This window comes from Merops nubicus, unplaced genomic scaffold (genome assembly GCF_000691845.1).
Source record: "Merops nubicus isolate BGI_N331 unplaced genomic scaffold, ASM69184v1 scaffold1465, whole genome shotgun sequence".
Classification (NCBI taxonomy): domain Eukaryota; kingdom Metazoa; phylum Chordata; class Aves; order Coraciiformes; family Meropidae; genus Merops; species Merops nubicus.
This window is the reverse complement of record NW_008611397.1, coordinates 99,238-127,203: the sequence shown is the minus strand read 5'-3', so window position 1 is coordinate 127,203 and position 27,966 is coordinate 99,238. Positions and strand designations below refer to the sequence as shown.

At 39.0% G+C, this 27,966-nt stretch overlaps 1 protein-coding gene across 1 annotated transcript in view; it reads left to right on the top strand.

The window, feature by feature from the left end:
- Positions 1–14,842: 14,842 nt before the first annotated feature.
- The window catches only part of FHOD3 (formin homology 2 domain containing 3), a gene marked incomplete at its 5' end in the record, with an annotated part of 95,430 nt that continues 82,306 nt past the window's right edge, over positions 14,843–27,966 (top strand). The window contains 3 exons of the mRNA XM_008941188.1: positions 14,843–14,944; positions 17,197–17,574; positions 20,836–20,961. Coding sequence (XP_008939436.1) covers positions 14,843–14,944; positions 17,197–17,574; positions 20,836–20,961 — 606 coding nt within the window. The remainder of the gene's footprint in view (positions 14,945–17,196; positions 17,575–20,835; positions 20,962–27,966) is intronic.

Below are 27,966 nucleotides of genomic sequence, written 5' to 3'. Positions count from 1 at the left end.
CCGCCGCCACTCGGTGCAGAGCGCCAGGAGCACTTTGTCTGCCCCTGCCAGCCCCTGCGGCCCCTCGAACCCCGGCTTCGGCCTGGGCCACGGGCAGCGCGTCGAAGGTCTCAGCGAGAGGTGAGCGCCCGCGCTGGGGAATACTCCTGCCTTCTCCCCTCTCCCCTGCTGTTATGTTCATTGCACTTGGTGCAACTGACAGTCTTTTCTTTATTTCCCTCTTTCCATTGAATTAAAACATTTTAAAAAGCATATTTAAAGTTAGAACAACAACAAAACAAACAAAACAAAACCAAAAAAAAAAAAAAAAAAAAAAAAAGGATTTGTAGGTGACTTAACTACATAGCTAAGTTCTTTGGCACCATCTGCCCTAACTAAATGGACCCAAACCACATGAGGTAGAACTCATGATGTGGAAACTAACCAAGCTTAATTTCATCCATTGATAGTTTTTATAATCAATGTACCACATAATAGAAGACTGTAACAAGGGCATAGTCACATAAATGCAGAGGTGTTTGTCCTGTATATGCTAGAGCTCATGCTTTTTTTTTTTTCTCTTGCTTTGCAATCAGCATTCCAGCATAAATATTTTCCTTTGAGACTACACGGTAGTAGCGAATTTATCTAATGTTTTATAATTAGTGAAAGAGAGACAGTAATGACTAGTTGAGCAGCAGTCTGCAGCACTGGAGTCAGTCACAGCTGGTGTCATTGCCAGACCCATAACGGTTGGCTTGGGCTATGAATGCTTAGGAAAAAAGAGAGCTGCAGATTCTCAGCATGTCTGACTACTGCACATGAGGGCTGGAATTAATTTTGCCTAAGTTAGCTGTCTGATCAGCTCGCCTCCCTTTGATGTCAGTGGAGTGCAGCAAGCACTGGTAGGTCTTTAGTTATCTAACATATTCTACATGCCTGAAATTTCAACCAAGATGAATCATGCTCTGAAACTGGCTGTTTCTCTCTGACTATAAAGGGAATCTGTCTGACTAGCTCAGGTGAAGATGCATAAGCTACAGATAGTTAAAGCTGGACACTGTCATCCCATGCTTGAAGATGCAATTTGTGAAACTGAGGCATGGTCCCTGAAGAGCATATCCTGTGTTGATTATAACGTTTAGGAAATTCTTGGAAGGTTTCTGTTGGTTAGCACTGGATGCAAACTTAGAGCCTTAAAATCCTGCATTACATGTAAAGCAGCCTTTCTTGCAAAGCAAACCAAGTTGACTAGTTTATTTGCTTTAGGCAATATGAAAATATAAGACTCTTAGATAATTTAAACAGTAGTTATGTGTTGTCTACCACATAATGGCTTTTTGTGTTTGTTTGTTTTTTTCTTTCTTTCTTCTTCTTGCATTTGGCAACACATTAATGTGTTTGTCTTCCATCACCTTCTATTGGCCGGGTGTTAGTGGGCTGGCAGCTGAGAGCCCTGTGGTCTTACAGGCTGATGACAAGGATGACAGTGCATTTGAGGCTGAGTTTAAAGCATCTTCAGTGTGAGTACAGCTGGGGCTTCAGCCGCTCTGCATGGGATGGCTTGTGTGTGATACTGAGCCCTGCTTTGTGACTTACTAATGTGACTGGGAATCCGTATCCATGGATGTAAAGCAGATATCACTGATCTTTTGAAACTGATGAATTTGGATTGGAAATGAGGAAATTCTTCAACTCTATAGAATTTGTTGATTCTCTTATGGTAGTTAAACAAATACAAGTCATGCACGACAACAACTTCTACCAATACGTTTTCTCATTATTGATGTTTTCTTACTAGCTTTATTTTGCAATCTCCAATAACTCCTAATGAATTTATGTTTGAGCTGATTTTTAACACCAGGAGAGTAGAAATGTGGCAGGTTAGTTTCCTAAATTCTTTGAAATATTTTTTTGCTAACACAGTATGACTTCATTAATTATTCTAATATTTTGAACAAAAAAACTCTCTGGTACTGCTCCATACCCTCTTTAATAGTGACATAATTTAAATTTAATCCAGCAGCGAAGTCTTCATTTAAGAAGACAAATTTAATTTCATGTTGCAACTGTCTTTGGAATCTTCTCTAGGAAAATAATTAGCTTCTCTTCAACTCCATGTGGAATTTCTAACTTGCTCACTTGCCCTGGTAAGGAAAAGAGGCATTCAGTTGTGAGCATATGTAACAGTGATCTTAACTTCACATTTTAGTTAAATAAAAATCCTTTTTTTTCCACCTGTTCTCACCTCTCTTTGCAGGCAGTGACAATGAGTGTTATTTGTAGGTAGCAAATCAAATTTTTTTCCCATTGGCTATTAGAGACATAAAGTTTTGGAATACAAAGGTGCAAGTTCTGTGCCCAGTGAAATTTTTTAAGTTGCCATAACATGAACCTAGTAAACTATTGACTCTTCTATAAGTCCCACTAGATTTCTGGTAAAGAAGTGTTTCAAAAAAGCAGATTCTGTCCTTCACATTTTTACTCTTATCATCTACTGAAATCTGTAGTTGTGGTAGGAAGAGGAAAACCAGCCTTCCTGCTTTATCATATCCCAGTGAGTCTCTCAACTTTCAGTGAAATAGTCCAGATGAATGCAACAGTATCTCTATACTAATAGAGATAGCTAAATTGGGACAAAAAAAATGAAGTAAAAGTTTCATGACTTCTATTCATATAGCATTTAAACAGAATAGTGAAATTTAATGGCTTATACAAAACTTTTACATTTTCATAAAGTTTGAATTGACCTTAAGTGGAAACAGGTTTTTCCCTTTGCATTGTTCCCACTGGAATCAAGTTTTCAACTTTGAGCACATGGTCTACGATGCAACATATTTATTGATTTAAAGGATTTTAATAGAGCATCCTAAGTTTAGACCCGTTTATGTCAAAAGAAGTGCTTGTTATGTCCTTTTTGCCTCCATCATTAATGTTGTAGAGAGCATGCTGTGCAAATGGAGAAAAACGCTTATCACCTCTCTAGAAAGTAAATTTTGTTTCTCCACAAAAGATCTGCCTTGACTAATAACCTTCCTTTGGTTCATAATCCTAATCTCTCTCAAGGAAGGAAAAAAGTTGGCAGTAAGTTTTTGCAGTGCTGTATTTTCTTGAAAATAGTCTGCAAAATGGATTTCAGTCTTTTGATTCCTTCACTTCATTTTCTTTAGATATAGGAAATGTGTAGCAATGTTAATGAATATCTTATTGTGTTGCTCCTGCTGTTACCTAACCTTTGGGCGTGGTTGCAGATGTCTGTGTTTCACAGTGGATTAGCACCATCAAGTTAAGTGGAGTTGCTTCTGATGGTCATGGAGAGAGATTAAAGTCACACTTTTACACTGTACTAAATTTTATTTTGGGCAATATTCTTGGATGTTTTTGGACTGCACTACGAAAATCAGTAGAAAGTTCAAGCTCTTCCTCAGTGTTCTCCTTCCCACAGTGTTCATGTTTCTTTTCTTTCTAACTCCACCAGTTGGTTTGGCAGTTACTTTGCTTTTGTTTACCACATCAAACAGGTTCTTCACAGTCATCTGCTTTGTGTCAACTGATAAGTCTTCCAAAAAGAGAAAAATCCATGGTGCCGGTAAAACAAAAAAAAAGACAATATAGGCCAAATTCTGTTTTGTCTCACAATGCTCTATATCCAGAAGTGCTGTCTGAAGAGTTGCTCTGATTTACACCAGGCTAATTGAGAGCAGACTTGGGGTTTTGAGCAGGGAAAAGTTGACCGTAAAAGCTAAGGGCAACCAAAAAGAAAACTTGCAGGCCTTTTTCATCCATTTGGCAACCTGCTTCCAAACTAAATGTATTGCTCTTTTGCTTGTGGTTCAAAACAAACAAAGACCCAAATCTGCTTTGTGTTAAAATCATTTTCATGGAGACTGAAACCCAGCCTAATGTGCCTGTTAGTAAACAAAGAAAGAAAGAAGTTGATAACGACTACTAACCAATGAAGGCTGAAGGTTAGTTTAAGGGTATGTAGCTGCTGCAGGTTAGTTTAAAATGCCAGTCTGGACCACCAGCGGGTTTGCTGTGCTCCAAACTTCTTTGTTTTACTGTGATGGGATAGAGCACCGAAAAGCATGAGGGGAATCTTCAGTCCTGTTAACATGATGTTTTAAGTGTTTTGCTGAGGGCACCTCCTAAGATTTGCTGCCCTGGTCCAAATTGAGTGTGCTCAATCTGTGGTCTACCATGCTGTTTCTCAAGCAGGAGACTTTTAAACAAATTCTTCCATGGCTGGATTGTTGGTTTTTTTTCTTTTTAAAGTAAAGCAAGCTTTTTTCCAACCACACAATGGATAGACTCAGGGAAGAATGTAAGGAGTGGCACGGAACTTGCACTAGGCTGCTGTTATTACTGTATGCAGTGATTTCTGGTTATGTAATTAAAGTTAAAAATCAAATTTCTGTCTGTCTTTCAGTCTGCTTGTGTCTGGCTTTGAGGGTTTAGGAGTCAGGTAGAAGTTCTCAGTGCTGTGTGAGCACTGAACAGGTGTTCTGTAGGAGCCCTGTACAAACAAATCAGAAACAAGTACTTCTCCCAGGTTTTTTCAAGTTAATGTGTTTCACATTTTGCTGTGCATTTCCCATTTTTCACTACTGCACAGCGACCATCTCTGTCTCCCTCCCTGGGTGTCCCACCAGAGCTGTGTTAGCTAGACTTAGCAAATGTACTCCAGAGAGCTTCTATGAGATTTACACTCTTAACAGTGAGTGGATGACTCTGTCAAAGCTTTGTGGAATAGGTTAGAATCAAAACCAAAGGTTTATAAAGTTGTGAATAGTTCGAATTAGGTGTTTAGACTCTCAGCTTTCTTCTTTTTCATGGCTTTGATTTGGTTTCTATCATCAAAAATCACAGAATAATTACTAAGATTCATCATGTAAAACTATACATATTTATCTAGATATAACCAGGCTTTGTTTAGGACTTTCTTGAACAGTCTTTGAAACCTAACAAGCAGAAGAGCTGACTGCCATCTTAAGGACCCATAAGAGTGGAGCTTACATCCTGACCCAGTGACCAAAGCTGGATTTCACAAGCTATCTTTTTTTAGGAAGTCTAAAAAGAAACCCTTTGTAAGTGTAAAAAGTTATGAGGAAGACCAACTGTTCAGGTTCACCTGAGGCTTCTAAATTCTTTAATTTCAAGAAACTTGGCCTTCAGGAGAACTGTATTGATAAGGAAAAAAACAGAGGAGGACTAAGCAGGGAATTATGTATCTATGAACTGTGCTTTTGTTAGTGTCCTGCCTGGAAGGCTGTTAGGACTCTTCCTCGAAACAAAGAGTAGCACAGGGAATTCCAAAGTTTCATGCAAATTTCTGGGCTAACTGAACATAGCACCATTGCACAGTGCACACTGGCCTCAAGGGCTTTCACACCCTTTACAGTCGTAGAAAAAAATGATGAATTGTTGTTTAAATAAAGGAAAGCTGTACTGAGAAGTCATAGGATCTGATTGTTCAAAAATAAATGTTTCTGATGCTTGAGGATAGCCAAGATGCAGGAAAAGATCATGACACTATTTTGGTTTTACCAGAAGACAATGAACACAGCTGAGCCTCTGATGCTAACCATTTTTTCAGCTTAATTTTGGATTCCTGTCGAGTTTCTAACCAACAGCCCAGACCCTAGTTTGACTATTACGCCCCATTAGATTATTCAAATTGCTTCATGTAGAGCCAGGCCTGCAGGGGTGGTTTGTTCAAAACACAGCTGAGACTTCTTTTTCTTTTAATTATCATTTTCCATGTTTTCAGGCATTCTAAACCATAACTAATCTTTGATTTTTCTCTAGCATTTATTATGGCAAAATTCTAGGTTTTGTGCTGGCATTTCAAGTTTTGGTGACTTTCCACTACACTATGTGAAAAGTTTTGATCATTTAAATACTTACAGCTATAAATCAAAGTGCTAGTTACAGTGGTCTGTGGGGTTTATTTTATTTTATTTAGGATGGATGCATTCCACATCTCTTCAGAGTTCCAATTCAATTGTATTCAACAAATACAATGAGTGGTATGATAGGTATGAAACAGCAAAGTGGAGAGACTCAACATCAGCATTTAATGCAGGACTCAGGCATTGATATGGATTATTAAATGCCCTAAAGAGAATGTAAACTTATTATTATTGCTGTAATTGAAGGAAACAAATGGGCTTTTTTCCTAGATGTTTATCTCTGGTTTCTGGTTTTGGATATTTAAAACAACTGAGGCATGAATCTAGACAAAGAGAACATCTCCAGGATAAACATGCCATCACATATCTGTATGTTAGGTCTCTTTAATACACATACATATGAGCTGAGCTACTTAACATTTGGAGGAGCTTTGAAATAGAATGGCATGTGATCAGTTATGGGGGAGATAGTAACTTTTTTAACAGTTTGGTTGGTATGGGCAAAAATGGAAGTGGTTTGTAAAAACGGTTGTTTTGGAGAAAGGATTTCTCTGTGAAATTAAAAGACTTGTTAAGCTAGCATCTGCCCATTGCATCAGACCTTTATTAGTCTTTAACAGTAACATACAAAATCTGATCTGCTATTTTAGGTTTGGGGCAGGGAGGACACATTTACTTCTCTTATTCAGGTAAGGCTATTTAAAGCATGAAGTCAAGGAGAGAGAATAAAAATGTGCAATTTGTGATCTTACTCTTTGTAAGAATATCTTGGAAGCTCCTCTAAGGAATGTGGTAGAGGAAGAGACATGAGATGGGCTAAGAAAAGTTTTCTTTCAAAGTCATGCCATAAACAAAAGACTTCATTGATGTGTAGGTGGGGATTGACCCACTAATGCATGAGTAAGAGTAACAAAAAATATTGAAAGTTACAGCTTGATGAGTATCTCAGCTATAGGTCCTATTACTGTCTCAGGCTGATGCTAGCACTTTTTGTCTGAATTAAAATATCTCTGTAGAAATGTTAGGTTTTGTAGCGCGGTACTGTTTGCTGGTTGTTGGTCTTGCTGAAAGGAAATGTTTTATACATTGCATACATGTAGGATATGAAAGCACAGCATGACTTAGCTTCATTTTTTTTTACTTTTTTCCACTGCGTATTAAGCTTTGTTGAACTACCTGAGGAAATGTAATGCCAAATCAGGATGTGAATATTTTCCTCTGAAGGTCCATGGTAGTGTCTTATACACTGGACTTTACAGGCCTTTAGAGAGTTCACCTCCGCAGTGTGTTCCCAGTGTTTGTAAACATGATACTCTGAAGCCAGGAAAGTTTTTTACACATACAGTTTGATGGAAGAAAAAAAAAAACACAATGGTTTGGCAGGATGCCATCTCCAGATGCCTCCTTTTGAAGTAAGGGGTAATAAAAGTGACCTTCAAGTGTCAAGCAATATGCAGTTCAAAGCTCTGAAAACACTGTTTCTTCTCTTTCTGTAGATGTTGCAGTATTTATTGCTCCTGAAGTCTCTCTGCATCATGATTCTGTTTCTTCACCTCTCTGCTCATACAGATGTAAAAACAGTAATGCTGCTCAGTGGTCAGAGATGGGGACTCTTGAAGTCTTTTCAAAGCCTTGCCGGTTACCTTAAGCAAGACTGCTGTCTTGCTCTGCTTTGATGTGTCCTATGTAAAGCAACTGCAACTGATGGAACAAGTGCGGAGGCATCACTTGGCTATTATTTAGGTGTGAAAAGTTATTACTGGTCATATCTTAGAGTTAAGAAAATAACAGTAACCTAAAGAACAGCATAATACATAATATGAAGGCATAGTAAATACATGTACTTTACATTATTCATCATTTACTCAACTTTTTTTTTTCTGAACAGTTTTCTTCATTGAGGGTAGAAATGCCAGGATCCTTTTCCTTTTAACCTGTTTAATTGTGCATCTTAGCTTCCCTTCTGCACAGAAGGCCAGGTTTTGTGGGTTTGCAGGTAATTTGTTATCCGTATCATTTCATGTATTTTCATCTTCACGTAGTTCAACAACTGCAGTGATCTATCACACATAGCAGGGGAAGGGAAATGTGCAGAGTGGTTAAAAGGTGGTTTCTTGAGTTTTCTCCTCAATGGAGAAGGAAAGTATATTGCCATATATTTATACAGAGTAATAAATGATTATTTAAATTATTACCACTTTTGGCTTTCATGTAAAAGACTAACTGAATCTGGCTTGGCAGCTAGGATAGAAGAAAGAAAGAAGCAGCAGAAGTGTACCAAACCGTTTGTTTGTTTTACAAGGACTTAGGAATTTGGCTATAAATAGTTCTGTCTAACTTATGAGAGTGGAATTCCATAAATTGAGAACAATGGCAATCAATTTCAAGAGAAAATAAAATTCTATCCACTGTGACTTGTAAAAATCTCTCCTTGATGGAACATTTTTCATTTTCTATTTGTTCACCTGTGAGGGGTTCAAGGAAGCAGCTTTCAAAGAGCTTGTACAAGAGGTAAAATAGAGCAGAGGTTTGAAGCAATGGAGAGAAACAGCCTTGAAAGAAAAAACTGTGAGATCAGCTGTGATATTTCATTTAGAATAATATTGTGGAATGGCTAATGGTGGTCTTGCTTCACTGAACGTGACCTGTGGGTCCTAGTCAGGAGGTGCTCCTCTGAAAGGCAGTGAAAGTTTAAATTAATTTAAAGAAGCTAAACTGAGAAGCATCTGATGTAATTACAAAAAGAAGAGAGAGAGTTCCTCATTGGTAATTAATGGCATATAGTGTGTTTTTCAGAGACTGTGGGAATAATGGCTGATAGCTTTACAGATTCCCCAGTCGTTTTTTCTCTGGGTTGCTTCATAATTCCAAGGCCCTTTTTTTTTGCTGAAGTCCAGTTTTTGCATAATCAGTGGATGGTTGCAAGAGGCTCAGAAGTGTACATGTAGGGCCTTGTCTAATAACATAAAAAATTTAAAAGGAAATCTTTAGTAAGACTTTAGTAAAGGTTAAATGAGATCTACACAAATTAGAATCATATACAAAAGGGAGATATTTTCATGTGCTGTTATCTTATCAGTTATCTTGTGTGTGGATTGTGTGTGCAGACCAAAACATTGGTAGCTTAATTATGGCAAGACCATAGTTTTTTCTGTTGTTCAACAGTCAAACATTAGTGGTCAAATTCTTCCTGAATTAAAATTATTTTAAAGCATATCTTACACATTAAACATTTGCTTTGATACCAAGCAGAGCAGAATGTGTTTCTGGGCTCATGCTCATTTTCTGGCTTCGGGTGTTTCTGGGGTTTTTTTGATCCTTCAGCACAGCCTTTGATTTTTTCATTAGCTGTATGTTTGGGAATTTTAGGGGGGAGAAACTTGTGTTTCTTGGCTACAAGCTAGAACAAAGAAACCCTGAGTTTCTTTAAGCTGCCTTCATCAAAACTGCAAGGGGAAGAGCTTGGGGGTGCCCAGAGAGGAGAGAGATTGTATAACCTTGTACACCTTGTTCAGCTCTAGGGACCAGTGAGACAGGGAGCGTTTCTTAGTGCTTTCATTTCTTGTGGATTCAGAGTTGCTGTCTTCAGAGCAGTGCCTTAGTTTTAAAGTCATCTGGCTGTGACTAGGTTAGGTTTGTTTTAGGTACGTTGTCTAGCATCCTACAGACTTTGCCCCAGCCTTCAGCTAACTTGTTGATGAGTCCCTTGGTTGTGATTTCCTTTTGTCAATCTGGGTTTTGTGTCTTTGCAGCTTACAGTAGCTACTTCATATCAGCAGGACAAGTTTGACTGGCACTCTTTTTATTTCTTATTTTTTATTTCTTTATTTTGATAAGGAGAAAAGTTAATCCATTAGTTCTAAAACTTTTGCCTAGATTTTATTTTGCCTAGATTTTTTTTTATTTGCCCAGACACTGCACTTTCAGTCTTTTTAAACATGCACATGTTTTAAGGTTCTGTAAATATTTCCACGTGAAACTTTAGTGGAAACAACTGAGCAAAATCTGTGCTGCTGTTGATGCTTGATAGTTGCCATGAGTGATGATGTACTTTATAAAAATTTGTTGGGGTTTGTTTGCTTATTTGGTGGGGTTGTTAGCCTGTAGCAGTAATCCATTTTAAAAATGAAATAAACACAGTGATTCTTTTTAAAATTGTTTTCACTGATACAAAGCTTTTGTTTAAATTCTTCTAGTCTGGTACTGTTATCATGCAACTGTAGTAACCCAGCAATAGCTTCAAGGTTAGCTGGACAGATCTGGTCCATCCTTTGGCATTAGCTGAAGCCCTTCCTCCCTGCTGCAGGATAAATGTTTGCCTTTTGTTGAACAGGATAGGTTTCTCTGTGCTACTGCAAAATTTACTGGCTTCTGCAACCTAGTTTATTTGAAAACCTCCCTATAAATAATTTTTCTTCATTTAATTTTAATAATGCATTGACACCAAATTTGCATGTGTATGTGGGAGAGGGATTGTGAGCTTTTCTACATCGTCCCTTCTCCATTGCACACAGAAGTGAACACATAACCCTGAAGGGTCCAGGTGAGTTCACAAATCTGTCTGCTGTTCTGTTTAAACATCTGTCTGATGTTTGTAGTTTTACATATCATCTGTGTGTAGTTGATGGTTTCCCATTTTATTGAAATTTTCCTTTTCTATCTTTTGGGAAAGATTTAGCTAGCAGGTACTACGTGTTTTCACAGACAGAATATCTCTTCTCTAACAATCCTGAGAAACACCTGCAACTATTGCTTTGGTTGAAAGAAGAGCACACGATTCCTGCCTGTGATCTTACCCCTCTCCTCTAGTCTGAATCCGATCAACTTTCTGGGGATAGTCCAGGGATCTGAAACTGTGAGTTTAGTTGCTTAAAGAAGACTTTCCAAGCATTGAGCATCTCTCCTAAGCACGCTCTCATTTACATTGTGCAAGTTTCTCTTGGCCAAACTGGCTCCCCCAGGGTTAGGAGCGTACCTGCTGCTGTGCACAGCACCAGTCATCTCTGCAGCCACCAGACACAGAGTCAGCTCCTTCCACTGGCTTCTTCAACCAATTGCCATGTTCTTACTGTCCTCCTAGAATTACATTAGCAGAGGAAGAGAGTTTTCCAATCAAAGCGCCTTCTAAGCTTTTGATCTGGAAGTCAGAGAGATTTGAGGAAAGAGTCCTTAGCCTGGCAGAAGAATGGTCTTGCTGAAATCTCTAGAATTAAACCAAAATTATGGTATGGCTATGGGCCCACAGAGCCACTTCACTGTTTGTAAACAGGTGGAGGTCAGTAACGTCAAAGAACTTCCAGCCTCTGTCATAAGAAAAGCTCTTAGGTGATTATAGAGTTCCTTTTTTTAGTTCAGGAGTAAATAAACTCATTTTAGTCATTTTGTCTATCTCAGATTTCAGCAGTTGGCTCTCTTGGAGCAGGCACTGCTGTCTGCTGTCAGCAGCCTTGGAAGAGCCAGTCCACCAAGCCAGTCTCTCTAATAAGTGTGTGAGACATGCTTGTTCTCTTCCAGGAGCTCTGAGCAGGTGGGGGGCATGTAGGATTTGCATGTGCTCTCTTCTTAGAGCCCACACAGTTAGTTCAGTTTTCTTTATTATCCACAGTTCAGATAGATGTGCAAAAAGCAGTAAGATATTAACTTCCAACAAAATATTCAGCTTGGAAACAGTACCCATTAGGGATGTGTTAATGTCTGATCATAACTGTGCAAGGGTGTCAGACAGGGTTGCTGTACATGCTTAGTTCTTTTGAAATACAATATTCCCAAATAATATACAAATTAAGGGGCTGTTACTCTTGATCTGCTCCTTTAGAGTACAGCAAGTCATAATATCTGAGACGCGGGCTCTTTGACTTCTTGCTTCCTAAGACAAAATTGCAGACAAACATCAGAGCAGACAGAAGTATTTCCTTCATGTGACATTACTAATAGTTCATGACCCATCATGAAGAAGAACGAGGACTAAATATTCCCTTAAACTCCATGTAGGTCATGTCACCTCATGGTCTGACCTTTCTCATTGTAGGCAGGAGTGTGTCTCTACCTATAGACTCCATCCAAAAGGTCCCAAACTGCTCTGGCTTTGATAATGGTTTTCAGTCCAGTAACCAACTTAAAGATTAAATGAACTTCCTGTTTTATAGCTGAGCATTCAATGTGTGAATGGATTGCAGCAGCTTACCAGAAAGAAGCATGTGTGTAAAAAGCTAAGCCCTTTTAAGCTCTTCTGGTTTAAACATGTGTTTAAGTAAATGCTAGTGCTTATGAAAATATATCATTTGCTCTGGAAATTAAGAGATCACAGTTCTGTTTCCCAGTTTGTATTTCAGCTGCTAACCTGAGCTTATTTGAACATTTCTGTTGTAGTTCTAAAAGCTGCTTGGTTTTCAGGATTTTTTTCAGACAACTAGTCCTTTCAGGGTAAGGTGCAGTAATTTTTTTTTTTTTTTTTTAGGAGACTGGTAATATATCCTAATTTAATGAAGGCTATAATTATAGTCTTAATTTAGGATGTTTTCATCTTTATAATTAAGCTGGTTGTCTTAGAATCGATTTTTGCCAATAATGGATTAGAACATACTTTGCACAGCAATAAGAAACCCAGAGGACTTTATTTTAATTGATTACTGCTCACTTGCAGTATTTAATATGTGGTTCATTTGATAACTGTACACTTTCTACACAGAAGCTGAGCATTTTCAAAAATGGGTAGCTAAACTTAGAATAGTAAGTCTGTTTAGTTCTGAACATCAGGTGGCTCTGGAGAAACAGACTGTCCAGTAAGAGAAGATTCAGGCCATTAGGTACTAATTAAATATCCTAACCTGATAAATACCAGTTACAAACACTCTGAACAGTGGGGAAGGGAACAGCTTTCACTGCTGGCATATAAAAGACTTGATATCAAGACTTTAGACCATAGGTTCAGGGTTATAAACACAAGATGTAAAAATAGGATGGCAAGACCTCAAGGAAAATACCCGGGACCTGTTGCTCACTTGGCAAGCATTAGTTTAGGGACCTGATTATCCTGTATTATCAAGTGGTCTTTAAACATGAGCTAACCCTCTCAGTTCTGGATGCTTTTTTCTCTTCTGCTTCACTTTCTGTTCAGTGCAGTTACAAATCAGTGGTTCCCAGTTCAACCTGTAGTATCTAAATTGCTGTTCTTAATACCATGTGCTCCTGTGAACAAACAGATTTTCAAAGAACTGTTTGAAATCTATGAGATCCACCATAGGAGTTGATTATTCCACTTAAGATTTTCGGCATTTTGAGACAGTTGAGAGGAAGGAATTCGAAGTCATCAATCTAGAAACTTGGTGGGAGCATAAAATACAGTAATAATTGTGTTGCTCTTGTTCATATAAGCAATAGCTGAGCTATCAGCATTATAGGATGTATTGTGCTCTTATCAGAGAACTGTGATCCCACAGAGCTTCATGAGTTATTTCCCAAACGTGACTGCTGAAGGACTGGCAGGTGCAGACATTTGCCCTTCACAGGAGATAACAGCAAAGCTAGTACTGAGCTGCTGACTAGTAAGGAGAAGGGATGATATGAATGTTCCCTAGTCAACTCCTGCTTTTCCTTTGGTGTTGGTGTACCTGTATATATGTGTGGAAATCAAGAAGTGTCTCTGCAGCAGAGGCATATGTTTGTGGAGAGGACAGGGAGGTGGAGAGATGGCAACTGAGATGATTATGTCACTATGCTACCTTAGGAATGGTTGAAAGTGTTTGCCTTGGAGATGCTTCTTTCTACAGTATTGGTAAAGTTCCAGCTGCTGCCACTTTTCTGATTATTCTGTAACTAACTCCATACAAATGCAACAAATTCTGAATTGACCCTTTGTATCGCACTTGATGAATTCATGATCTCACATTGTAAATATTAAATATTCCTGTGACATGGAAACTAATTTTAAGTGGAAAAAATTGCACAGAGCATCCCTTCAAAATTAGAGTAAAACCAGCTCTCAGGAATATGCAAGGAATATGAATGTCTTTTATTTTTCACGTGGAGCATATCTTAATAGTATACATAGTTAAATCAAGTGGAGAACTGGATCAACTGGAAACGTAAAAGCATTCCAAAGAGAGAATGCTTTCTAAATCTTCCATAAGTCCATTGGTTTAGGGAGGAAAAAGCATTAAATGGGAGGGATAGGAGGCAGGCAATGTAGCCTTTTTTGGTTTGTTTAATATAGTTTTCTTTTTTACTTACATGGTTTGTAAGTTATGGAGTCTTTATGCATGACTTAGAATTCTTCTCTGCCAGGATTAGTGCTGGACCAAAACCTGCTTTGACCATACTAATTACTCTTTACTGAAATAATTCATTTATTGCCATCCAATAACTTAAATATTGCTGTTTGCAAATAGTCCTGAAATGGTTTGGTCTCTCTGATATTTCTAACTTAATGGTTCACCCTGTTCTGTTTTCCAGTTGAGCTGTCGGTTGCTTAACAGGAATGTTTTATTTGTGTTAATTTAGCAAGTGTGATGTCCAGTGCCAGCTGCCGCATGGCAGTGCAGCACTTACTGTCCTTTAAGCCAAACAGACGCAGCTTAATGACAAACAACTTGTATTCTCATGAATGTTTTCCATGAACGCCTCTGCAGGTAGGGCAGTAGCCAATGGGAAGCCAAGCTCAAGAGAAAAAGAACAGTGGCATCCTTTCAGTCTTAATAATTATTAGTAAAAAGTATAAAGAGGGGGGAGGGTAAAGGTTTTGTAATGGTAGCTACCCTTACGCCAATACATAGCAGGACAATTTAGGTTTTTTAAGTCGAACTTAGGGGGCCATAACTCCCTCTCCACTCAGTGTTTCCCTTCCATTTCTAACTTCATTGCATTTTCTTTTTCTCTGGGGACTCACGTCGTTTTCTCTTCCACCTTCTCTCTCTCCATCCCACTGCATGCCTCTTTCCTTGATCTGACTTCAGAGAAGAGGAAGAGTATGAAGAGGAGGAAGAAGAACAGCCAGTCACAGAGCCAAATACTGAGGATGAGGGGGATGAAGAGGCCAGTAGGCAGGTCAAAGCCAGGTACCAAGATCCAGCATCATCCCTCCACCTTTTCCTCAGGCTCTGGCATGAACTCACCAGCACAATGTGCAGCATCATCTAGCTTTGCACTCACATTCCTAGATTGCCTGTTAGAGCCACCCCTCAAGGAAATCTTTTTGATTTAAATGCTTTGTTGGTGTACTTACATTAATGGAAATGTGTTTAATTATATAGGCCAATACACTGAGAACTGTCTGCACCCATTCCCTTTGTACAAAATGAGTACCGCTCACAAATCTTAAAGAACTTAGCAGAAAGCATAACTTCTAAGCATGACTCAAGTTTATCGTTTTGGTTAAGGCAATGGTGAAAAATTGCAGTGTTTGCTGAGGATGTTGCTTGGTTCCTTAGGTTTTCATCCCTATTTTCATGATACAACCTTGTTAGCAATACTGTCGCTATGAAGAAGTCTGACTTTTTTTGAATGCTGCCTATGATTTCTATCAATTTTGTTCATGTTTTAATAGGGAAGAACTACTTCAAGGTAAAGCTGATAGGTATATATCATTTTATGCATACTTGCCCATCTGTGTATATATGGGTATAAACGAACCACCTATCAAAACAATATTCTCCTGTAAAATTTTCCACTTATTTCTGAGGTATATGTGGATTTGGCATGTGGCAACTTTATCCTAACAAATTGGAAGAAATAAAATACATTAACTCTTCCAGACAGCCATTTGATTGAGGTCAAATTGTTTGGCTTTGCAAGTCGGCGAATGAGATAGGGGTTTTATTTTTTTTAAATAAACCACATTCATGCAGACACTATACAGGGAGGAAGAAATGAAACTGTTTAATGTGCAAATTCCAAAGAAAATACTGTGCTGTTGTTATTAATATCTTCCAGTCTGAAAATCTTGCCAATGGCTGCTTGAATTTTCAAAATTAACTGGTAATTTCCTCAAATCCAATTCTTAAAAGTCAAAGTTAAGACTCCAGTTATTAGTAAATCTCATTAATATATTAAAATACTATTTAAAAAAAAAAAAAAAAAAAAAAAGAGGAAAAGCCGTATAAAAGGTAAGATGTGTTTTTAGGACTCCAGGTTTTAAAATAATAGTCACTTTGAGCTAACTAGGTGACATTCCTATGCCTTTTCTAAATACCCCCTTTCACTGTCACTGTAGCATAACAGAAAGGATCTGTACCCCTGCCGTTCATGTTAGATGCTGTCAGGACTTGCAGGACTAGCCTGGCTTCAGTGACTCTGGTCATGCACAGCTGGTGCAGCAGATGGAGGTTTCCAGATTGCCCACTGTGCTTCTGCTGTGAGGACGATTACCTGGTGTATACCTGATGATTAACTTCCATAATACCCCCACGTATAGAGCGTGTTGTGTTTTTGTGGCATATGCCGTGCCAAACCCCACTCCTCAGATAAGGGCTATGCTTTGCGTGCCTGTAGGTGGATTGCAGAGGTGGTCTTGGGAGAGGATCAGCTGCCTGCCAAGTGATCCAGCCCAAAGCCCTTGCACAGTGTTTATGCTGGAGAAAGTAGTGAAAAGAGACATCCTGTGGCTTTTCACCTGCCTTGCTGCTTCTGTCGCACCAGCCCCTGCCTTTGCTCGAGCAAAGCAGATGTGTTTGCTGTCTGTGAGTCTCTAACACCAACACGGAATGCTGACACTCAGAGAAAGCAGTGTCTTTGTGCCTAGACAAGTCATCTGATGAGGTGTTGACTTTTGAAATCATTCTAAACCTTTTTTTGACAGATCAGTGCTGATTATTTTTTGTTTTCATCTTTGGTGGATGAGTGTTTTCTGTAAAAATACCAGATCGCCAGGGAGGATGATAATCAGATGCCTGGCCTTCATCTTGAAGCATCTGTACTCTGTGGACCATGTTATCCAGTGTGTTGAGACTGCATTGTGCTGTTCTGACAATGCTTACAACCTAACCTGAAATACTTGGAAATTGTTCAGAAAGTGGTTGTGAAGAGGTTCATGAAAATTATTTCTGAATCCTGTGGGTTAAATTCCTTTCCTCTAAGCTGGGTCACTTGCATTCTTTAGTATTTCCAACCCCCAGAAGAATCCCACTGGGATACAAAGATGCGAATTCTCTTACTGTATTTTAAAGGAGGTGATAATTGTCTAAATTTGGGAAGTTTTTGATTGTCTGACTCTCCTTGACTTTATTTTTTTCCTCCAAGCAGTACTATCTATTGATCTCTCTTTCCCCTGTTTTTCTCTCATTCCCTTTCTCACAATGTTTTCCTCCTGCAGTGGGGTTCCAGGTGTGTGGAAGGCTGCGAGTGAAAACCTTTCATGGTGTTCTGATTCTTCAGCTGTCTCCAGTGCCAATTCTCCAGCTGAGAGGCCTCTCCCCTGCTCTAGAGCAAAGAGCTCTTCTAGCAGCTCCTCTTCTGTGCCTGACTCATCTGTCTCTCATCATAATTCTGTCCTCTCATCACCATCTTCACCTGCAGCAGCACTGCTAAACTCTTCCCAAAATTCATCAGCATCCATTACTCCAAAGGCATCTCCAACGGTGGAGAAATTACCTTATGTACCACATACTCCTTTTCACCTCTTCTCGTATGACTTTGAGGAGTCTCCAGCACCTGTGAAAGAAAAAGAAGCAGAGTTGATGAGGGAAAACAGGTAGATTTTATATGGCTGACATTAATTTTTAGATAAACTAATAACATTTTCCAAGAATTTTACAGTGGGAATAATGCACTCTCTGTGTTGTATTATTGACAGAACATACTGTGTTAGTGTTAGTCCTGTAAGCCTCTATTTTGATTTGATTAATAATCTCCCCTTGCCTTTATTGCCTTCATTTCGTCTTACTCCTCTTCAAAGTCTATAGTTATGGGCTCCTCTATACAGCAGTAGACAACCTGTGATTTGGGAGATCACAGAAAGGAGCACCGGTTTGCTCTCCTTTGCCACAATTTAATTTGCAGATGTGATTTCCTGAAAATTAATGGAGCTCTTCTGCTATAAAAACGAAAGAGATGAGACCAGCATTTGGAATTCAGGGGTGAAACCCTGGCTTCAAAGGCTGAACTGCCAAATTCCAAATTTGTTGTTAAATTACAGCCTGTATCCCTGTCACGTGCAATTTCAGCTCGTGCTTGTAATAAGAGAAGTGCCCTGAAAAGAGAATATAGCACTCAGAATAAAGTTTTTCCTCCATAACATCTACTCAGTTTAGTTGCACCTCATGCATTTCTCTTAGTTTTTAATTTTATTTCTGCATCATACCCATTTTAAAAACAAAAATAAGTTGTTTTGTTTCAATTTTTTTTGAGTAAAACAGATTGACAATATGTAGCACTAAAAACAATGCTAGATAATCACCTTGTAAATATGTTGAGGATTTTCAGCACTCTGTCTCTAATGGTCAGTGTTCTTTGAATTAGGTGCTGAAAATGTACACCTAGATTGTGAGCGTGTTTCTTCCTTTCTCCAGCAGTCTGAACTTCTGCATGTGAACAAATATTTTGATTCCTTTTGATCCTTTCCATTTTCAATCTTTCTTTTCTAAAAGGTAGCTGTTTTTGTCTTTTTTTCATTTCACTGAAAAGCCTGTATATCCAAGTGGCTGTTGACAAGGGACTTAGCTCACATATCTTTCCGATTTGCAGCTTGAATACTGGAATTCCTCTACGTTTACATTTTCCTGTGTAAGTGCAATTTTCCCTTAGGCCTCTCACACTCATTTATTGCCCTCTCGTTGCTGCTGCTGTTAGAGTTTTACTTTTTGCAGAGTAGATTTCTAAATACCTCCTGTTCCTCCAATGCCTTCAGTTCCTGCAATATTTAGTGTTTCTGCAATGATATTTTTTTTTTTTGCTATGACCATCATTGTGCTTCTAGATACCACATAGGATCAAGAGTGAGGTGTGGGGAGGGAATGTGCTGGGTTTATTTGGAGAAGGAGGAGGGCAAAGCTTTCACAGCTTGGACAGTAATGTGTTCAGAAAAGAGATAAATGTCTGGAGTGCCTTCAAACTGGAGGCCCCTGGGACAAGGCCATTGGATCTGCCTGTCTGTCAATGCACTGGAGGGAAAGGATGCCATCCAGAGGGACCTGGGCAGGCTTGAGAAGTGGGCCCTGTCCATGGCAGGGGAGTTGGAACTAGATGATCTTTAAGGTCCCTTCCAACCCAAACCATTCTTTGACTCTCATAATAGTTGGTAAGAAGCTCTCCTTTTGTTTGACTGAAATGGAAATGGAGGTTTCTGCTAGTGTCAGGAACATACTTAATGAGCACTGAGTTCTTCTCAGAACAACGGATTTTTCTCATCACTTTTTTCTCAGTACAGGCATAGACAGATAATTTTCTGAGCTGAAACTGCTGAACAGGTCTGTCCTACCAGGGAAGCTCCATGCTATCCAGCCAGAATCCCTCCACCAGGCAACTGTCACCAGTTTCTAGTTAGTTTTCTTCCAGGGTAGGAATGCCAGGAAAGCAATTATTTCCTGCAAAATTCCGTTTGTAGCTCAGAAATGTGCATGTTAGCATTTTTTTTCCAGAATTACTCCCTGTTCCTGCACAGTCAGCATGACGTCTCAAAAATAGATGGTAGTGGTGGAGCATTTTCTAAAACATAAACCTGGAATTGTTGCCAAAGGGGGCATGTTCTCTAAAGCATGATCCCTTTCAATATAAAAAACCCTAACTGAAATTGATTCTGGTTTTAACACGGGCCTTGGCAGGCAGCGATGCTCTTCTACCTTAAGGAATGAATCTTGAAACTTTGAATGAAATTTTGCATGGCTAGATGAGTGTGCTCAGTGGAGCTGAAGGAAACCAATCATCCTTTTCAAATAAAATTGCTGAGCAAAATTACTGAGTGCTGATGTGTGGGGGAGAAGAAGCAGCAGAGAAGAGATATGGTGAAGGAGGTGACTTTTTTTCCTGAAATTAATTTTCTCATTTGGATGAGTTGGCCTTGTGGCATACTCACTTACAGAGCATCATACACTTTCCATGTGGGAATATTGTATCATCTGTGAACAAAATTGTTAACTTTTTCGAAAATGAAGAATTTCTCCTTGACATGCTGTTTAAGTGCAATGGATAAAGGGCAGAGCAAAGCAACGCAAGTGTCTTTTCTGTTCAGTATGGGAGCCAGGATGAAAGCAGTGATACAGGGGACTCCGGGGAGGCGGCTGTTCCAGGAGTCCTGGAAACAACATCAGCAAGTTCACATTGAAGTCAGGCAGGTTGGGGGGCAGTGGTTGTTGAAGAGAATGGGTGATAGAAATTTCTAAAGCTGTGCTTCTTGGAATACGTCTTTAACCACAGTGATGATTTTTTACAGACATTGTGAGAAATGGCACATAAGCTATGGCTTATGTTGGGGATGGGGAAAGAAAATGCTGCCTGCTTTAACTGAAAAGAATGTGGATGCTTCCCATTTATAATACAAACATTTGCAAATTGTGGATGTTCGTGGTCGGGTCATGTCTTGGGAACGCTGCTTTTTCCTTAATCTAACCAGATACAAATACTGCTGACATGGGCTGGTTTGATCCCTTTACTAATGGCTGGGTATTGTTCCCAAAACAGCTAATTATTTTTTTGTACCTGAGCAATGATTTAAGTATTCCTTCTCTGAGCTCTGACTTGGGAAGAGCATTCTTATCTCTCATTATTTTCCATACTGATAACTCACTATTTGATTCAAGTATGTCCCCACGACATAGTTGATATGAAAATGAGATGATAAGTCGCATGATTTGAAGCTAGGATTAGAGTGATGTTTTCAGAAGGTGGATGTCTGAGAAGTTCTGGGATACAGGATCACCACCACCTCCCAGACAAGAGAATTTACTGCTGCATACCTGCTTACTGACGGATTCTTTCTGTCTCTCCCTTCTTCCTGCTTTCCTTCCCATTTCTTCAGATACAACAGCTATGGTAACAGCTCTTATTCTTCTCCACGACCTTACTCTGGTGTGAGTGCCCCTACAACACCCACTGCTCGTTATGGGACAACTCTCTCACCGCCTCAAGAGACCAAATCGGACAGGTTTGTAAATTCATCAGTGTTTTGACAACAGTTCCTTTATATACAGGACAAAAAAGATAAGTGTAAGCTGTTCTGAATGGGTACTGGAAATACCTTCTAGCCAGATCTTTCCTAATGTTGGAAAGAAAATGGACCAAAATCTACATGTGTTCATTTCCCACTCACGCTCAAGCCTTTCTCTGACTTGATGTTAAAGGCTGGATGTTATTTCCATCCCATTTCTGCTTCTTCCACTTAAACGGATAAAGCAGAGTTGCTTCACAGATATGCTCTTCTAAGTATTAAAAGGTGAATTAAAGCACAATTTATTTCTTTCCATTTTTAAAAATAAATTTAGACACATTTTTCACTTCTATCATCTTAAATCAACTGTAAAATCTTGGAAATGAGCAAAGCTCAGAATTTCCTAGACCATAATTTTGTCCTTCCTTGAAAATACATGATATATCTCATTGTATTTCATCAAGGGCGAAATGTTTCTTGCTGTAGGTAAAGCATAATAACCTACCAGTTATCATCTCACTTAAAAAAACAGACAAACAAAAACACAGCAGCAACAAAAAAAAAAGCAGTATTTTGAACAGTCAAAATATTCTTGAATTTTGTAAGGTACTAGGGGAATTAAAAAGATAGAAAAATGCTCTGGGTACATGAAAGAAATTCTTGGCGAGAGGTGGGACCACCAGAAATTAACTGACTGTTACAATCTGAAAGTAAATGACAACTTCAAAGGATGTCAGGATGAGTTTGGGGAGGAAAGGTATAAGTTTTTTATTAAATTAATCAATTTAATATAGCAATTTAATTAATTAATTTTCAGTTAGGCCAGATGGGCTTTGGAAAGGCAAAATCGGCCTCTGATTTGTAAAAATACCATCTTTTGCCCTTTTAATTTTTTAACTGAATGTGTTTTCAGGATCTTTCAACTGTATTTGATTATTTTTTGTTAATGAGGTTTTTTAATGCTTCTATATGTGTATAGGAATATATATGTTTGTGTGTGCATGTATATATCTTTGGACCTAGCTAGTTCCTCACATCCTTTCCAGCATGCATGTATTTCTAGCCATGAGGTATTGAGTCAATTCTTTTTTACAAGTGCATAATTGCATTATGTTGGAGAAAGGCATCATTTTTCATTTGCTCATCTTCCCAGAGTAACTTGCCTTGATTTGTCTTTCCTGATCTGAATTAAACCATTGCCAAGTGAAACCATAATAAAAAACTTCAAACTGGCATTTTCACCCCTCTTTTACCTCAGCAAAATAGATTCAAGTTAAGCAAGAACTCAAAGTATCCTGCTGGTTTTGAAGTTTTAGCTTTCCAAGCCCCTGCTGTTGTAAGCTTCTCATTGCTACTGCAGCAAGGAAACCCCAAAGTGGTCAAACACAGATGGCTGAAGATCACTGGGCCTGTCCTTGCTGCAAGAGGTTGGCCGTGCTGGCCCTGCTCCAGCAAAGGAAGCAAGCTTTCACTGCAGCATGCGCCTAAGTGCCTTGCTGGTTTGGAGCCAAAATGCCTCAGCCTCACAGGATGAAGCTGTAAAATTCTCAGATTCATGGAGAGTCAGGCCAGAAAGGAGCTCTGTCATCGTCTGTTGTGACCTGTAACGGGTCTCACAGAAGCTAAATGAAAGATCCCTGTACATGTTTTCAAGTGGCAGTGCATGACTCCTGGAAAACATTCCAGTATTTATCATCACTGCTAAGAAAATACCTCATATTTTCATCACAGTTTGTCTAGCAGCATCTTCCAGCCATTATACCTCATCCTGTTTTTCTCTGTTAAACTGGAAAGTGCTCTGCCTTCAGCTATCAGATCTCGTACATGTTTGAAATGACTGAAGACAGTACTCAGAGTTCCATCTCTTGTCTTTCCTTCAGCTTATGTATACCACTTTCCACCTCGCATGATAAAAAGATCTTTACTCTTGTTTAAATTTGCAGCTTGCTATTCATAGTAATTGAACTCAACAGGATTTCTACATTTTTATATTTGAGGGATGTTATAGCCTGATGCTTTTTGTATATTAGTCTCTGAGAAGCGTGAAAAATGTGTGTACGACACAGTTTTGTATTACCTACAGAACAGATGCAGTTATTTCTTGAAAGATGATTAAATGTACAGGTTCAGATGCCATTTTGCATCAAGTCTTGTTCTTTTTAAGTGCACTTACCGTTGCAGATGTATATTTCAGCAGGCTGTAATAGGGTAACTGCTTTGAAGAAGGGCAGAAGTTTGCTTTTGATTGTCCTGAAATACATGGGTTGCAGAAACACCCCCACAAAGACTGGCAGTTAGGATTTGCTCATCTGAGAGTAAGCTGTGTAGTGCATGATGCAACACTGGGTGCTAATTAGTAGGTGGAATGTACTGTGGAAGTTTTCATAGTCTCCTGTCAATGGTGTTTGCCTTAGATTATGTAAACATTGCTTCCTACCTCCTGGTGGTTAAAATTTACACAGATTCAAACACAAAAAAAAAGAAAAGTTAAAAGATGAGAGGGAGGGAAGAAAACACTTGATAAGAAGCAGATGTGTATCTGTGGATAGCTCCAAGGTGTGTTTTCTGCTTTCATCGTATGATTACAGTTATCCAAAGCCTCTACAGAAAAGTTGCTGTGTTTTGTCATGCAAGGAAGAGCTTCAGATGCAGTTCCTAGTACTCTTTGTCTGACCTTGGAGAATGAGGAGGAAGGAAGAAGCAGCATTTAAAGTGGTGCCCAGCAAAATGATTCATGCCCCATTTAGTTACTCTGATGCGCCTTTCAGACCCTTGGCTGCATTTTGCTTATGTAAACAAGAACTACAGCTTAGGTGGAAAGAAGCAGTGTGGCTGACATTTTGACATTCCTATTTTTAAAACCCTCTTTGGCTAAGATCAGCAGGGAATCCAAAAGAGCAGTATAATTCAGTGCAAAAGTAACTAGATTTTGTTCTTTGAAATCCACATAATGTATGTATTTCTGATTCTACAGCAGAAGAAAAGGCTTACTTGACTGTTTCTTGGTTTCTAAATTCAACTGCAGCCTTTTGCCAACTTCTTGCAATACTGTTGTTCTCTCTCATTTCTCTGGGTCCCCTGTGGAGAGCCATGTTTCTGAAGTGCGTATTGCAGCCAAGGGAAACCTTCTGAAGGAGGGCAAACTGCAGGGCACTTTCTGTTCAGCCCTTCACTGGCAGAGAAGGAAGGGTGTATTGGTTCTTTCATACCTCTCTGCTTGTGCAAGTTGCTTCTAATGCATAAGAAGTATAACCCAGTCCTGTTTTCAACTGCCAAAGACTGGTTTGCTCCATAAAAGTACTGCTCCCACTCTTCAAGAGTTAAATCACCAATTAACTCTCTCAGTTATTCAAGGAAAAAAAAAATCAATCTGAGTTTGTTAACCTCATAAATTTTGGTGAGGAAGAGCAAGATGTGGCTGGAGCACGGCAGAGAGAAAAGCATTTTTCTGTACCTCCAAGCTGCTGCCTTGCCTGGGGGAAGAAGGTGTCGTAAGACTTCTGTATTTCCATATCTTGTGCTCATACCTAGGATATTTCCGTTTAGCCAAAGGTTGCCTTCTCAGACTCTGAATCTAAGATGGTCACTCAAATTGAAAGCTACAGCCTAGAACCTGCAGTTGGAGAGCAAACACATGACTTGCAAAGCTTTGGAACCCCTCATAGTCTGTGTTTGGTGGTGAAGTGTATGCATTGTTGAGCATGGCTGTAGTTAGAGATTCTGAAGAAGCCTAACTTCTAAGGCAAGAACTCCTGAATTCAACACCAGCTTTAATTCATTCCATTTCCAGAAAAGTGTCCTGCTATTTGCCAAGGTAAGTTTCTTCTGCTGTATTTGCCAGGAGCCAGTTCCAGTGGGGTTGATAGTCAAACAGTAGTGCAGTCGGCCTAGCTTGGAGAGCCTCCTCCTTGGGGCACTGTGTGCCGAGGGAGCAGGGGTTCACAGTCCCCATTCTCTTGCTTCTATCTGTTAAGTCAAATGCCAGAAAGTTCAGCTTGCAGACCTCTACTTCTGGATCCTCTTGGCCTCTCACTTTGAACTCAGTCTTCACCCGTGACTTGTCCCTTTGAAGTTCTTCCAAATCTCCAAGCTTGGTAAGGGCCTGATATGGTGTTTGCAGATTATTCCTGTTTGATGCAGTCTCCAACTTTTCCAGATCTTTAGAAAGTAGACTGAAGAAAGATGAAATATGTTTCACAACCCTTGATCTGTTTTCCATCTTATTTGCTTTATTAACTACAGTGGGTACATACCTTGAGCTCTCATGATGCCGGGCCTTGTTTATTAAGTGTTAATTTCCATGTTCTTAAGTATCTTTTAAAGGAAATGTACCCTCAAGGATTTATTTCTACAAGTACACACAGGCACTGAGATTAGTGTTGACTAGATTGCAGGTGATTTTTTTCTCCACTGATTTTAAGGACACTTTAAATACCATACCTGAAGCATTACTATCAAGTACAGCAGAAGTCCGCAAGTACTCTTCTTTTGAGTTTTATTCCTTCTCCATATGTCTGAAACAGTGGTTTTCTGACAATCTGATGCTTTTTGCAAATTTATGGTTCTTAAAAGCAAAACAAACAAGTAAGACCTGCTTAAGAATGCTAAAGAGATTTTTGGTTAGACTTTATACTAAAAGTAAAGATCCCTGTTACTTGCAACTAGATGAAGCTTCTTGGCAGATTCTCTTTTTTCCTTTATTTTTTTCGTTAGCCAACTATCACTTACCTGTACTCTGGAGTTACCTTACTCTGGTTGTAAGCACTAAGGAAAAACAAGAAACCTATGAAACAAAACCCCACTCTACAGCCCACAAAGCTGCTGCTTTCCCAAGAACAACTCCTGTCTCACTGGCTTTCTATTCTTTCTGCTTCTAGCGTTTTCTGTGTCTTAATATGTTCTTCTGGACTCTCAAACCAGAGACCATGGCTATTTTTTCTTGTGGTAAATGCCAAGCACATCTTTCACTCTCAGTAGCATAATGGGGAAGGGATAGCTTGGTAATTGATAATAGTGGCCCAGGACAAAAGCCTCAACTTTATTACTGAGTTTTTAAGAGGAAAAGTGACCTTGGGAATTGTTGATTTACAATTTGGGAAGCAGTGGTGGCTTACACTGGCTTAGCTACTTGTTGAACTACTATGTAAGCAATATGCTTGATTGCAGCTTTTTAAGCTTAGGGCATATGTTTAAACAGACGGCATGAGCCAGGCTATGGTCTCCAACTGCAACACGGTTCTGGCTTGATGTGCAGTGCTCAGGGGACGTGTACTTCAGCCTGGATCTACGAGGGGGCCCTACAAGCCACTTCCAGGCAGTTTGTGACTCTCATGAGGATGTGGAGCTGCAGGCTGGAGTAAGACAGAAACACAGCTCTGCCCCACCATAGCTTTATTGTCTGTAGCCTCTCAGGTCAGTTAAAAGTCTAACATTAATCAGTTCTTCCCTTGCTCATTCTCAGGTTTCTTTCCCAAAGGAAGCTTTAGTCAGTAGTTTTATCTCTCAATTTTGTGTTTATTTTTGAGAGCATTTTTGTAAAGATTCCTCAAGTAATGTTTAGTCTGTTTGCAAAATCTTTTATCAACATGCTTTTGAATTTGCCATATCATGTAGGGAGACATAACACACAGAGTTTCTTTAACTGTGAAAAGCAATATGGCTCTTGGCAGCTTTGTCTCCTCTTTTGTCTCTTTCTAAGCTGGAAAGCGGATTTATTTTGTTAAAGCCAAGAGACATTTAGAGTTACTTAAGGCCTGAGTAGGAGCTGCCGACTGTTGTTCTCTCTCTCTCTGTAGGGTTCCCATGACTGCTGGAGCAGGAGCGCTTTGGAAAACTGGGTAATTAGTGCTTCCTTATTAACGTTATTAATGATTCTCACCCTTGTTATAGTAAAGAAAATCCTGAATATTAACCTTATGACCTAAAGGGATTTCCTCTCGTAAGTCATCTGTTAATTGTTTTTACTTCCTAAAAATATACATCTGTATTTTGTATCCTTGCCATAGATATCCACTTCTATTTAGCAAATTTTAAGAATTCAACTAAGGGAGGAAAATATAGCCACAAAAGAGTATTTCGTGTATTCTTAACATGTTTTAAGAACATTTGAAGTTGATAATTGCAATTTTCCTTTAACAAAGTGGCTTAGAGTAAGGCAGAAATATTTTCTTCAATTTTCAACAAGATTAGAGTAATTTAGGTCACATATATAGTATATAGTCTGTGATGGATTGTTATGAGAAAACTGCAATTGCAAAAAAAATGTGAAATATCTTGTGTCTGCCTGAGCTTGTGTTTTTAATAATGATTACTGATTCACTGCTGTGTTAAATGCAGTAGATGAGGTTAGCTGATTTTTTATTCAGAAGAGTTGTGGCCTACAGTCAATGTTTTGGCTTTGTATTCTCTGTCCTCTGTATATTTTTGTTGCTTTCCTTTTCCTCCTTTTTTTATTTTTCCCCTATTCTTTACTCTTTCCTATCTGCTTCCACCAAAATAATTAATTAATGACCTCTGTGGCCCCAGGTCCTAATGCCATGATGTAGAGCTATATTCATAAATCCCCAGACTTAGACATATTCTTGCTTTCTGTTTTCTTTCTGGAATGAGAGTATAATAACATAGCTTGTTTAACTTTTGCTGGTTTTAACAGCTGGCAGAAGATTTTCTTAATATTTTTACATTGACAGCCCACTCTTAATAGCCTGTGTTCTCCACAAGACTAAAAATAATAGAGTAAGCACCCTTCTGGATTGTATTTGTGGTATTGAACAAATGGTTGATATTACCAACTGGTAACATATGATGATATCAGCATTAAAATGCTGACATATTTTAGCTATAAAGCTGTTTTGTGAGTGATCACTCTGTTACGCTTTCACTGAGTATTCACATACTCTTTCCTGTTAAAATCTCTTACCACCTTTGATTCAATGCCAGATTTTGTTTTAAACTTTTCCTTGCTTACCCATATTTAAAATGCGTCCTACAGCAGTAAGACTT